The 14,643-nt window shown below is 36.2% G+C and overlaps 1 protein-coding gene across 20 annotated transcripts in view; it reads right to left on the reverse strand.

Moving 5' to 3' along the window:
* LOC131814652 (membrane cofactor protein-like) overlaps positions 1-14,643 on the reverse strand; it is a 43,405-nt gene that overhangs the window by 6,217 nt on the left and 22,545 nt on the right. For 3 of the 20 annotated variants that reach the window (XM_059145802.1, XM_059145804.1, XM_059145822.1), the window contains 9 exons: positions 11,265-11,447; positions 10,704-10,748; positions 10,580-10,624; positions 10,456-10,500; positions 10,303-10,347; positions 9,127-9,180; positions 4,619-4,672; positions 3,155-3,190; positions 2,566-2,620 (listed from right to left, as the gene is read on the reverse strand). In XM_059145802.1, coding sequence (XP_059001785.1) covers positions 2,566-2,620; positions 3,155-3,190; positions 4,619-4,672; positions 9,127-9,180; positions 10,303-10,347; positions 10,456-10,500; positions 10,580-10,624; positions 10,704-10,748; positions 11,265-11,447 — 562 coding nt within the window. Of the gene's footprint in view, positions 1-1,947; positions 1,981-2,565; positions 2,621-3,154; positions 3,191-4,618; positions 4,673-9,126; positions 9,181-10,302; positions 10,348-10,455; positions 10,625-10,703; positions 10,749-10,827; positions 10,873-11,264; positions 11,448-14,643 lie in introns of all 20 variants that reach the window. The other 17 variants (XM_059145813.1, XM_059145812.1, XM_059145803.1 and 14 more) reach the window with 16 other exon arrangements.

Consider the following 14,643-nt stretch of genomic DNA (forward strand, 5'->3'; position numbering starts at 1 on the left):
AAGCAGTAGCAAAGCACTGGGCAAGGGGTGCGGACTCCCGGATGAGAAAGCCTGGCGGCAAGTGAGTTCTAGAAGCAAACTGAAGGAAAAGGGCCCATTTCACATGCCCTGGGGATCCCATTCTATTCTAGCTGAGACTAAGAACAGAGACCACAGCAGAACCCGTCTGTGTGGGGCCACATTCATCGAACAACCTAGAGACATCTGATGACCTGAAACGTGAGGACTTCCACAATGTTTGTGCTTTGGGATGGAGGCTGCAGAAAGGTGACCTGTTCCCAAGTCATCAGAAATACAGGTTTCCACCAAAATCCATTTTGTACCAAGTTCTAGCAGCCATCTGGGACAGTCTGTGCCTAGTGCCCAGCAGAGAGAGTTGCTGGAATTACCCCCTAGAAATAAAGCACTTTACAGTCTTGTAAGCAAGTTTCTCAGGCAACTACACTCAGTTTCAGGGAGAAAGGTGATCTGTATTAGGCACTACAAAGAATATAACTCGAATCTTAGCTTTTTCTTTTTTTTCTAAATGCAATATAAAGCTACATCGCTCACACACTTTTTAAAAACATACACACAGATGTGGCATCTTTAGAAAATCCAATTACTTAAAAAGGAAAGAAGTTTTACCATTAAGTTTGATAGTATTTCTTCACATTTCAAGAATATAGGTGCACTGATTGTAGTCTCCAGCCTGGCAAGTCAGGGTGTCGCCACCAGTGGGAGCTCATGAGACATGGGATCTCAGATCACTAATGCTACAACAACCCTTCCCCCCAGGGTTCACTGCTCAGGTAACTCTGCAACTTTAAAGGACCCAATAACCGGTAGCCAGAGAGAGTATCATCAATACTTGTTAAGGAACCTGTATGTATTCTGATGCAATGTTGTTGTACACAAAGTAATAGTAAGGAGCAAGGAGCTATTTTGTTTGTTTTGAGAACCTACTTCTACACAAAACTTTTGGACTTGCAAAAATATTTCTCTGCAATTTCCTACTGAGAGGGATGTGTAATTTTAAAAATATACTGCTGACTTAGCAATCAAATATGCATATCATTGTTCGATAAATATAAGACTGAAGACTCAAATGAAGGCACTATGAGTATTTAAAAATAATAACTATGTAGGGGCACCTGGATGGTTCAGTTGGTTAAGCTTCAGACCCTCGGTTTCAGCTCAGGTCCTGACCTCAGGGTGGTGAGGCTGAGCCCTTAGGCCAGGCTCCACGCTCTGCTTGGAGTCTGCTTGGGAATCTCTCTCCTTCTCCCTCTGCCCCTCATGCTTGTGCATGTTCTTTCTCTCTCAAGTAAATCTTTTTTTTTTTTTTTTTTTAAAGATTTTATTTATTTGTCAGACGGAGATAGCAGAAGCAGGGAAATGGCAGAGGCAGAGGGAGAAGCAGGCTCCTCGCTGAGCAAGGAACCCGATGTGGGACTCAATCCCAGGACCCTGGGATCATGACACAAGCCAAAGGCAGAAGCTTAACTGACAGAGCCATCCAGGTGTCCCTAAATTGATAAATCTTAAAAAAATAACTAAGTAATATTTTAAAAGCCTGAGCTTTTTATGAGTAAATAATGTACTTTTATTACAGTAGTCTAAGCCAGATATTAATTTATGGGGAAATACATTCCATAAAACCACGAATACCAAAAGTCTTCAAATCATTAGTTTGATTTCAAAGCTCTTCTCAAAGCAACAGGGAAAAAATAAATCACTAAAGATCAGAAATTTCAAAGCACCTAATTTGGTCTATGATCCAGGACTTATTTCAAGTCTTTTGCAAACTGTAAATTATTTAAGATTTAAGTTTGATGCTTAAAAATCCTACTCTGCTCAGAAGACATATATTTGTACACTTTTTTTCTGTCTTAAGATTCCCCACTTTTCATTTTTATAGATTAAAACACAGATAAAGTTAATAATGAGGTGCTTTGTAAATCTTACCCCTGTCAGCAACCCCAACCGTTTTACTTCAACCTAGTAAATTGAGAGAACATAAGAGGGAAATCAAATAGTGCTGCTTTTCCTTCCCCAGTTCAACATGTATAAATAACATAAAAACAAATCAAATTGGGTATTTGAATGAGAACCTACATAGATTCTTCCAATTACCTAAGTTACCCAGACACATGGAAACAATTACCTAAGTTACCCAGACAAAAGCCATGTAATTTAAAAATTTCAAGGAGTACAACTGTCTAAGCCTCCACAGTGAGCGGTTCTAAATTTAATCTTGGCCACTAGTCCAATGTAGGATGCAGGGTAAACTTATGTGGGGAAGGCCCCATAACAGTCCATGATTTGCTACACAACTTAAATCTCAAATCCCACTGAAACGTTTCTTGCAGCCCTACCAGCTGCAGCCACTCTGCAGGGAGCCCTCTGACTGAAGGGACCTTAACAGCAGCCCGAGGCGGTTTCAGTAAACACGAGCAAACGGGATGGGGCGCTCATGCAGGCACAGTTTCTGGAAAGGCAGTATGCGGGACAAACAGAAGAGCTGCACGAAAGGATGTCAAGAGTGAGCAGGATCATGAGTTAGAAGAAGACGCTTTTATTTACCCTTTCTTCTTGTGTCGATAACACAGGAAGCCGCCAACTACCACAACAACAGCAACTACAAGAAACCAGGAAAAAAATAATATGTAACAGAGCTGGGTTTCAAATTCAAGATTTAGCAGCAGAAATAAGTAAGTGCTGGTTGCATTGCAGTCGTTATAAAATGTTACTTTACTTAAGCACCTATCTATTCATGTTCCCTTGACTCTTACTATCTAAATAAAGCCCATTTCCTGGAGTCACTGGACTAGTCCACAGGAAGCCAGAGAAGAATGCTTGCTTCGTTTAGAAAATTACCCGAAGCATCTCTGGGACACAAACTCGTGCCCAATCATCCTGAAAACACATGTAACATTCAGGGTTTGTGACTAAGCGGACACGTACAGTAAAAAAGACTACACAATCGCCAGCAAAATGCAGTGTGTCATACCAAGGTCAGGCTGTTCTAGACTGGTGGACTTCATTTCAAGCTATGTAACTATAGCAACTGAAAAGTTAAATTAAAAATCATTTAATTATATAAATTTAAAAATAATGCACTTTTTCAGAGTAACACTCTTATTTAAGTGGCACCAACGTTGGGGCTACTTACGAACAGAAACAACGATCACCGCAATGATGCCTCCACCTGAGAAAAAAATGAAAACAGTTTCAAGACTGAGCACCCAAGGGTCCCAGGAGGTAGCTGCATTTAATGTTGATCAGATCATCGAACGCTAAGGCAGAGAAGCTGCTCCTCGGTCTAGTTTTGGCATGAGCACTAGTGTGCCCGACTCATTTTTTTCCGTAACTCTTGGAATCGGATCCCTGTTCTGGCTTCAGCTTTGTAAGACTCTTCACAGGAACATCACTTTTGACTGTTCTGTGCTGTAGTTACCAGGTTAGCACCGCTTACTAGGACAACGAGAATTCAGCAGATTAGAAGAAAACTGTTTCAAAATGTATTACTCCATTGTAGTTGGTTTAGTTCAGTATTCATTCTATCATTTGTGATTTTGTTGGGAATTCGTATTTTTTCTACAAAAGTAGGGCTTGTGGACTGCCACAAATAAATTTCTATCCATCAGATGTTAGTTGCAGAACTATAAGTAATAGTTTATCTTATCATCAACCCCTTCTATCTTCCACCCCCTAAAACCAAGACATAATCCTCATTACCAAGGAGATTCTAAATACCAGGCACATGGATGAAAATAATGCACAGAAACTTAAACATGCGTTTTTGACTACCCAGAGAGAAATTAATCATACCACAAAATCTTAATGCTTAGCAATGATGTCAGGAGCACCTCTACTTCTAAACTGCCATTATTTATACTAAATTTCTGAAAGTCAATGAATAAAATATCATGTTTAAGTCTGATCTTTTCATTTTGTAAAAAATTATCAAGCTCGTAAGCACTTTAAGATGGCACTGTTTTTACTGTACAATGACAGTCTGACTACAGTGTTCAGAGGGAAAATATAACAGGCCTAAAGTTATAAAAAGGTTAACCTTACTATACTTGTCTAATATAAATAAAAGTAATAGATAGCTCTCTTCATTTACTTATCAAGAAATCTTTAACTGTCACAACTATACTTTTTTTTAAATTTTTACGTACATTGTGTGAACTATGTGGGCCTATATAAAGTTTGCCACGCTAGCATATTCTAGAAAAAAATTAATCCAATCTGTAGTACTTTAAGGCTTAATATATACAAGGTACAAGTAGAAAGAAAACTGATCTACAAACTGCCATCAAAAAATAACACTACCACATGGACAGCAAGTTACATTTTATGTGTTTTAATCTATACATAATTACAGAATTTAAGGAAGGTACCTCGCCCTACTAGGAATCATTTTGGGGGGACACCTCTTAAAAACTATATTTTATACATGTGTTTACAAAGACTGCTGCTTACCTCTACTATGGTATCTACACTATTAAAATAACAAGTGTCAAATTTTACCAATTTGTGACACACATGCTGTATCTTCTCTAACTATAAGTAACTGAAATATGATATTTACACGTAGAACTCTAAGATTTCATAATAACCAAAATAGTACCTAAAGTCTTAGGGCCATCATCGTTTGTGTCATCACCAGGGTTTGGGCGAGGTCCTAGAAAAGAAAAAACAAAACAAGGAAATAAGTTAAAAAAAAAAAAAGAAAAAAATAAAGTTCAAAGACCTCTAAAGTCATAGGTTTTGATTTTTCACCTTTGTATAAAAACCCTTATAATTTCCTTTTCCTCCAGTTAAAGGTGGCATCATAATACAAATTTGTATGTGACCATGGTTCTTCTTGTCCAGTAATATTTCCTGTGATAATATTCTGTGGTACTGTAACCAACTATATCTTAAGTATATTGTTAAAATTATGGATTTAATTGTTAAAATATGGATTCAATGTGATTCTACTTAACAGTAAAAATTTGGGGGGCTTAATAAACAATTTAGATATTGATCTGCAATAGAAGGAAACTTCAACTTGATGAAGGCCATTTATGAAAAGGCCGTCATTTGCATCATACTCAAAGGTCAAAGACTGAAAGGTTTTCGCTTACGACCAAGACAGGACAAGGAACAAGACAGGATGCCTATGTTTTCCACGTCTATGCAACATAACATTAGAAATTCTAGTCAGAGCAACCAGGCAAGAAAAAAATAAAAAGCATCCAAACTGGGAAGGAAGAAATAAAATGATCCCTGTTCCAAATGACATGCATGACCTTTACACAGAAAACTGTAAGGATCACAAACACTCCTATTAGAATAAATGAATTCAGCAAAGCTGCAGGGCACAAAATCAACACACAACAAATGGTTGTATTTCTATACACTAAAAATAAATAATCGAAAAACGAGACTAAGAAAACAATCCCATTTACAATAGCTCAAGAACAAACAAAATACTCAAGAATAAAACAAGCAAGAAGGTGAAAAACTCACACACTGAAAACTACAAAACGCAGCTGAAGCAAACTGAAGATATAAATAAATAGAAAGACATCCCATGTTCATGAATTAGAAGACTTAGTATCATTAAACTTTTAATACTACACAAAGCAATCTACAGATTGAATGCAAACCCCATAAACCATCTTGAAATGCATGTTGCAGAAACAAGAAAAACAGAATAAAAACCCCATAATTCCTACAGTATCTCATAGCCAAGATAATTTTGAAAAAGAAGTGCAAAGTTGGGAGGACTCATGCTTCTTGATTTTAAAACTTATTACTATAAAACTACAATAATCAAAATAGAGAGGTACTGGCATAAAGACAGATACATAGACCAATGGAACAGAACAGAGAATTCAAAAATAAACCTTTATGACTGTGCTCAAATGACTCCACCAAGTGTGCTAAGAATACTGAACGGAGAAAGGGAAAAATTTTTGACAAATACTTCTTAGAAAACTGGATATCCAAATGCAAAAGGATGAAGTTGGACCCTTACTTTTACAGCATACATAAAAATTAAGTCAAAATGGATACAAAACTAAACACAGAGCTACAAGCATAAAACTCATAGAAGGAAACATACAGAACAAGCTTTGTGATGTCGGATCTGGCAACTATTGCCTGGATGTGACACAAAAAACACAGGAAACGAAAGAACCAGAAAAACTGGACTTCATCAATGGACACTGCAGAGAGTGAAAAGGCAATACACAGAATAAGAAAACATCTGCAAACCATACACCTAATAAGAAACTGATACACAAAATATATAATGAACTCCTAAAACTCAACAGTGGAAAAACAAGACAATTAAAAACGGGCAAAGGACTTGAACAGACAGGTTTCCAAAGATCTGCAAAAGACCAATAAACACGTGAAAAGATACCTATCACTAGTCATTAGAGAAACGCAAATAGAAACCACAATGAGGGGGGTGCCTTGCTGGCTCAGTAGGCTAAGCTTCTGACTGACTCCTGATCTCAGCTCAGGTCTTGATCTCAGGGTTATAAGTTCAGCAACCCCCCCAAAGGCAAAACAAACAAACAACAACAATAAAAACCCACAATGAGATACTATTACATGTATATTAGGATGGCAATTGTCAAAAAAACGGAAAAGAACAAGTGTTGGCAAAGATGTGGAGAATCTGGAATCTTTGTGTATCACTGGTGGGACTATAACATGGGTAGCCACTGTGGAAGATAGTATGGCTGTCCCTCAGAAAAGTAAACAAATTACCATATAACCCAATAATTCTACTCTTAGGTATACGTACTGCCAAAACTGAAAAGTTACTCAAATGCTAATATTCAGAGTAACATTATTTGGAATAGCCAAAAGGCAAAAATGACCCAAATGTTTATGAACAGATGAATGAATAAACAAAATGTGGTACATAATACGAAATATTATTCAGCCAGAAAAAGAAATAAGTTCTCATATATGCTACAAGATAGTTGAAATTTGAAAACATTATGCTAACTGAAATAAGCCAGAAATGATTCCACTTCTGTGAGGTACTTGCAATAGTCCAATTCATAGAGACAGAAAGTATAAAAGTGGCTGCCCCAGCTGGGGAAGGATAGAGAGATGGAGAATTATTGTTTAATAGGTATAAAGATTCAAAGTGAGATGATAAAAACATTTTGGAGATACAGATAGTAATGATGGTTGCAAATAATGTAAATGCACTTAATGCCACTGAAATGTACACTTAAAGTGGTGTTAAATGTAAATGAAATGTACATTTCAAGTGGTTAAAATGGTAGTATAAGTTTATTCAGAGATATTAACACTCAAGGGCACCTGGGTCGTTCAGTCAGTTAAGTATCTGACTCTTGATTTCAGCTCAGGTCATGATCTCAGGATGGTGAGATCGAGCTCCACACTGAGTTCTGTGCTCAGTGGGGAGTCTGCTTGTCCCTCTCTCTCTGCTGCTCCCTCTACTCACTTAATCAAATAAATAAATGAGTAAAATCTTTTAAAAAATTAACATAGAGAATAGCCTAAACATTTCTGAGAAGGAAGTGTTCTTCCAGAAATTAATCACACTATACTATAGTAAAAACAACAACAACAACAAAAAAAAAAAACACTACAGTAAAAAAAAAAAAATTATATATATATATATGATCTGGTACTGGCTCAGGGATGTAGAGTTCAAGTGTACTGGAGAATGACTAGAACACTCATGAATTTCATAATAAAAACTGGTACTTGAAAATAGTTGGAGAGAAGACAACTTATTTTATAGATGCTCCTACTTCGCCACTGGGTCGGAGTGGGTAGGGTGGAGTGGAACCCTATCTCACACCATATACCACAATGAATTTCAGATGCACCCACGACTTAAATGCAAACAAATCAATCAGAATGCATGGTTGAAATGACTGTATATTTCAGCATGGGGAAGACCAAAAGGTTAAGGCAAAACACACATAGCTATTAGGATAAGAGCAATACACCCTACTACCTGTTAGTATAAAAATACACATATAAAAGTCCCCTGATGGGAGAACAGTTTATATAAACTGTGGCATATCTCTTTTTTTTTTTTTTTAAGATTTTATTATTTGAGAGAGAGAAAGAGAGCACAAGCAGGGTGAGGGACAGAGGGAGAAGTGGACTTTGGGACTCAATCCTGGGATTCCAGGATCATGACCTGAGCTGAAGGCAAGACACTTAACTGACACACCCACACACCCCTAAACTGTGGCATATCTTAAAGTCACCATTAAAAAGGATGGGATAAAATAAATCTGAATACAACACTAATCCAGGAAGTGGAAAAAGTGCAAGTTTCAGAAAAATATGAACAGCATGATGCCACTTTTATTCAAGAATGAAGTAAAAATTTATACCAAAATATGTGTAACTACACAGAAAAGGATACTTATATACAGAAACAGGTAAAAAGTTTACTATTTAAACTATTAAGTGATTAAGTCAGGTAATGGACTAAGAGTGATTAACTCCCTAAACTATTAAGTGATTAACTGAGGTAATAGACTAGAGAAAGAGTAAGAACCCATCTTTTATTCTGTATACTTTTGCAAAGTTTGAAATTTTATAAACTTACATTCGTATACTTACATATTAAAATTACAAAAAGCAATCTATATCCAATAGTATAAAAATCTTAAAAGAAACTTGACTAGTAAAATTAAAGCAAAGAAAAAAAGCCTAGAAAACACTTACTCACTTCATGATAACAATACTTTCATTTATAATGAGTTCTGACAAATCAACAAGAAAAATATTGTAGAAACCTAATAGAAAAACGAGCAAAGGGCATGAATAAAACAAGGCAGACCAAAAAAAGTTCAGCTTCACTGATAATTAAGAAAATGTAAATTAATATAGGACATCATTTTTAACCCATCACTTTATAAAACTTTTTTTCCCAAAGATTTTATTTATTCATTTGAGTGAGAAAAAGAGAAGCATGTGCACAAGCAAGGGGAGTGGCAGACTTTCCACTGAGCAGGAAGCAGGACCCAGCTCAATCCCAGGACCCTGAGATCACAACTGTGCAGAAGGCAGACACCCAACAGACTGAGCCACCAGGGGCCCCAGCGTCAATAGCAGTAGGATAAAGAGTTGCTGAACCTGGAGGTGTAGTTGTTGAACTCGGAGGCATAGTCGTATGAGGAGACTCGGGTTCTGAAAAAATTAATTTGTTTCAATTCACCAAATTTATTAATACAAAATTATGGATTTAATTTTGATTTTAAAAGATTATTTCTCAAAGTGAAAAATACTTACCTTTTAAACTTTGTAATTCTATTTCTGGGAATTTAACCTAAATATCTATTTGCACAAGTACATGAGAATGTATGTGTAACATTGTTTGCTATAGCTTTGTATTTTAAAATGGAAATCCCGGAAGCTAAATGACAATAAGTCATACCAATAATGGAGTTCAGAGATAGCAACTTTGAAATCTGGAAAATATTTCCTTCCAACCATAGCAAAATAATCTTTCAGTTCTTAAGCAGAGTAGCTTATCAGCAGAACTGGCAAGAAATCCCTCATTTCATGTCAATGAATAAGGACTATTACTGCCTTCAGTGGCTATGAAATTTATTTTCTATTCCTAAATAAAAATGCCCAGTAAAAAGAAAAGAATAATTCTATGAAACAAGGAGTTTGGTGGGGGTGGAGAATGGAAATACAGGTCTTACTCTGGAGATAGCAGAAATGCCCCAGTTTAAACTGTGCTACAAAAACAAAACAAAACAAACCAATTCCAGTACCCAGCACCAACACCAACACTGAAAACCAAACTAAACTGGTTGCAGTCCAGCAACTGAAACAGTTCTGGACCAGGAAGACACCCTAAAGGGCCCGAGAGATCCCTTTTACAAAGAATAAAACAGCAAAGTAAAAGACACAGAAAATATATATGTTAAAGACAGAAGACAAGGACCTTCCTCTTCACTAATACTCACTCAAGTGATATCATATGAGCTACCTTTAGGAGCTTCCCATATGCGAGGGACTGTGCTGTTTCAAATGAATCCCATGAAAAGTTTACCAGCACTCACTAGGGAAGGCATTAAAATCATTTTACAAATACATACACATTGAGGAGTCCATAACTTGCCCACCTTTACATACCTGTTTCTAACTGTATGCTATGGCAAATCCGTTTTGGGGACTGTTAACAACTTAAAAATGACTACCAGTATGTTCTTCTTCCTTTCATTACTGAGCATAATGAATGCATGTAAAACATTAGAGATTTAGATGATTTTGAAATATATAAGCAGGAAGGTACTAAACCTGAGACACTTGGAATAGGTGGTTTTGTACTGGGAGGAGTCAACACTGGAAAACAAAATAATGTAGATGCATCAAATGATTGGGAGTTATTGCTGGCATGTGCACCAGGAATTTAAAGGATTTTTGGAAAAGACAAGCAGAAAGTTACTAAACCTGTATGGTTCAAAATCGGAGGACTGGTACTGGAAGGAATCAGCACTGGAAAAAAAAATAATGTAGACTTGATCAGCTTGATCAGACTTGATTTTTGAAAAATATAAGCAGAAAGTTACTAAACCTGTATGGTTCAAAATCGGAGGACTGGTACTGGAAGGAATCAGCACTGGAAAAAAAAATAATGTAGACTTGATCAGCTTGATCAGACTTGATTTTTGAAAAATACAAGCAGAAAGTTACTAAACCTGTATGGTTCAAAATCGGAGGACTGGTACTGGAAGCAATCAGCACTGGAAAAAAAAATAATGTAGACTTGATCAGCTTGATCAGACTTGATTTTTGAAAAATATAAGCAGAAAGTTACTAAACCTGTATGATTCAAAATCGGAGGACTGGTACTGGAAGGAATGAGCACTGGAAAAAAAATAACGTAGACTGGGAACTATTGCTTTCTTTCCATTATTATGAAGCATACCTTCCATTCTTAACTCATTTAGGTAAAAATTTCCATGCTTCAGTTTTCTGAAAAATGGCACCATTCAGTTTTGCACATAAAAAAAGCCAAACGAGAAATGTATATACTTCTGTGACATACCTAACATGCAAAGCCCCTATGAAAACAGAAAATTACACAGCAGAATTCTTTTGTGAATTCCGTCATACATCTGTCAGGGAAATGCATACAAGACAGAGTTAAATACTAAAATTGCTTCTATTCAACTATTTGGCATCACTGTTATTTAATGTCGAGGAAACAAAATTAAAAGGAAAAAAAAAGACAAAAAGGCAAGTGACACCTACTGTACCTTTAAGACACGTTGGCTTCGCAGGCTCCCAAGTACTGTTACTACCACAGACTGCTGTGTTCTCACCCTCATGGTAATAACCCGGGTTGCATTCAAATGTGACTGTTGCTTTGTAGTAGTATTTTTTTCTGAATCCTGATAACAGTCTTCCATTTTCAGGGTTTGGAAATGGACATTTGACGACTGAAATGGAAAGAAAGTCCAGAATTAATGGAAAGCTGCTTGAACACAGGAACAGAAGAAATGGTACGAAGTAATTTCCTGCCGGAAGAGACATACAAGGAATGAAAGGCAAGGTGTTAAATAAAAGAAAATTTAAAAACACCAAAGAAATCTGTATGCATATAAACATTTTAGTCCTCAAATTTAGAGAAATCTAGTAACTTTTTTCCACCTAGAAAGACTAGCATTATAGTTTATTGGCTTTCCCGTATTTTTTCCCATTACTGACAAGGCTTGAGAAAGCCTGACTGCCACATAGAAATCTGGGGTAAGTTCAAGAGCAACCTTAAATCCCCCTCTGTTCTAGGATTTTTCACAAGGTCATGTTGACACTGCTTTCCTAGAAGCTGGGGAACACCTTATGAGAAGGCAATACTTGAGCTCAAAGTTAGAAGTTGAAAGCAGGCAGCCATGCAAAGAGAGGCAAAAAGGAAGTTCTCAGGTAGCAATAACATACACAAATGGAGAAAGGTCAATGGAGTTAGGGCAGCATTTTCCAAACATCTTGGCCGGCAATCCAGAGATCAAACAACACATTTCCTGCTGTAAACCAGTATATGAGCACATAGGTGAAATACAAGTTAGCCTCATACCTGTAATTCTAATGATATTGAGCAACTTCTCATGTACTTTTCACACCCATATATTTTCTTTGATGAAACAGAGGCATTCAACATTTGCCCATTAAAATAAAATAAAAACTGGGCTGTTTTCTTATTATTGTGGGCTTTTTTTTTTTTTTTTTTTTTTTTTTTTAAGATTTTACTTATTTGTCAGAGAGACAGAGAAATAGAAAGAGAAACAGCATGAGCAGGGGGAGTAGCAGGCAGAGGACAAGCAGGCTTCCCACTGAGCAAGGAACCTGATGTGGGACTTGATCTCAGGACACTGGGATCATGACCAGACCTAAAGGCAGACACTAACTGACTGAGCCACCCAGGCCTCCCTTATTATTGCATTTTAAGAGTTCTTTACATATTGTAGATATAAATCCATTATCAGGTATGAGTTCTGCAAATATTTTGTCTCCAGTCCATGGCTAATTTTTAAAAATTCTTTTATCAGTGTCTTGTGAGAGCAGACATAGCGGACTTTTAAAAAGTCTATTTCATTAATTTATTTCTTCATTAAAGGATCAAGCTTTTATGGTTATACTTAAATCTCTGGCTAGGTCACATTTTCTGTTTTATAGTGAAACTTTTATAGTTTTAGGTTTAGTCTATTATCCATTTTGAGTAAACATTTTTATATTAAACTAACACGAGTTAAGGGTTCTTTTTGGTATTTTTGAATATGCATGTCTAAATATGCCTGTATTTTTATCATTTTCCATTGATTTGTTTGTAAACTGTGATTAAGATCAACTAGACACACCTGGAAGGGTTTATTTCTGGACTTTATTCCATTCCATTGCTGTATAAGGCTACTCTTTCAACAATACCACACTGTCTTGATAATATGCTTCATACTATGTTTTATAATTAAGTCCTTAAACCAAAAGCAAAAATGCTTTGAATATTTTGCTTTGTCTTTTCAGACTAACTTTAGATTCAGCTTGTCAATTTATACAGAAAATTCTGCTGGGAGTTTTATTGGGGTTGTGAATATTAAGATCAGTTATGAAGAAATGACATTTTTATTATACAGAGTGTTCTAATTAATGTTACTGAATTTCTATTATTGATATTATTGAGATAGTCTTTCTTTTAGTAAGTGTTTAGCTGTTTTTAGTCACTCAAATCTTGCACGTTTGTCAGAATTATACACAAGTATTTATACAAGTTTGAGTGTTCTAATTAATATTACTGAATTTCTATTATTGATATTATTGAGATAGTCTTTCTTTTAGTAAGTGTTTAGCTGTTTTTAGTCACTCAAATCTTGCACGTTTGTCAGAATTATACACAAGTATTTATACAAGTTTGAAGTTCTAAATGAAACATCAACATTCTCTAATGGTTTATTGCCAGTATGTAGACATAGAGTTGATTTCTGTACATTGATCTTCTGTCTCACAACCTTGCTAAAACTTCAATCTTTCAAATCTTCTACCACCTAATCATTTCATGAGTGAACATAGTATATTTTATTTCCCTCTTTCCAGTGTGTTCCTATATCCATCTCTTGCTGAATGCTGAATACAATACAATGCTGAATACAGTGGTGATTGCAGGCGTGCTTGTCTTGTTCCTACCTTAGAGGGAAATAAATTAGTCTTTCATCATTAAATATAATGCAAGCTGTGGCATCTTTATCAGGTTCAGATAGTTCTGCTCAATTCCTGGTTTGCTGTGTTGCACAAAGAGTGGTATTTTGATATGTTGTGCTCTTTATTTTTATTCAATTCAAAGCATGTTCTGATTTTCCTGTGACTTTTCCTTTGACTCATGGATTGAGTGTCTTGTGTAATTTTCAAGTATTTGGGGCTTTTTTTATCTTTGTTTTCTACATTCATTTCATTGTTATCTGACATTACACTCTGCACGATTTCAATTAAAATTTTTTTAAACTACCATATTTTGTAGAATATGGTGTTGGAGAATGTTCCGCATGTACCTCAATAGAGTACATATTTTGCTGCCCTTCAGTGGTTCTTTCTTCCAAGAGTCAAATCCCTTCCAGAGTCTCCCTGCCTCTGGCCACTCTTTACAGCCTTACACACTATTATTAAAATACGTTTTGTCCAGAGTTTACCATTCTTACTTGGGAGAGGGTTAGTCTTTTACAATTTGCTCTACCAGTTCCTGTAGCTGGAACTCTTAGACATCTTGTAATACAAGATAAAACTAATTTTTTCTAATTTCTTATTTTTTATTAACATATAATGTATTATTAGTCCCAGGGGTACAGGTCTGTGAATCGCCAGGTTTACACACTTCACAGCACTTACCATAGCACATACCGTCCCATCATGTCCATAACCCAACCACCCTCTCCCTCCCGTCTCCCTCAGCAACCCTCAGTCTGTTTTGTGAGATTGATACTTGTGAGATTGATGATTTGTCTCCCTCTCGGTCCCAATTGTTTCATTTTTTCCTTCCCTACCCACCAAAACTCGCCCGTTGCCTCTCAATTCTTCATATCAGGGAGATCATATGATAACTGTCTTTCTCTGATCGACTTATTTCACTCACATAATAATACTTTCTAACTATCC

Source organism: Mustela lutreola, chromosome 14 (genome assembly GCF_030435805.1).
Source record: "Mustela lutreola isolate mMusLut2 chromosome 14, mMusLut2.pri, whole genome shotgun sequence".
Taxonomy (NCBI): domain Eukaryota; kingdom Metazoa; phylum Chordata; class Mammalia; order Carnivora; family Mustelidae; genus Mustela; species Mustela lutreola.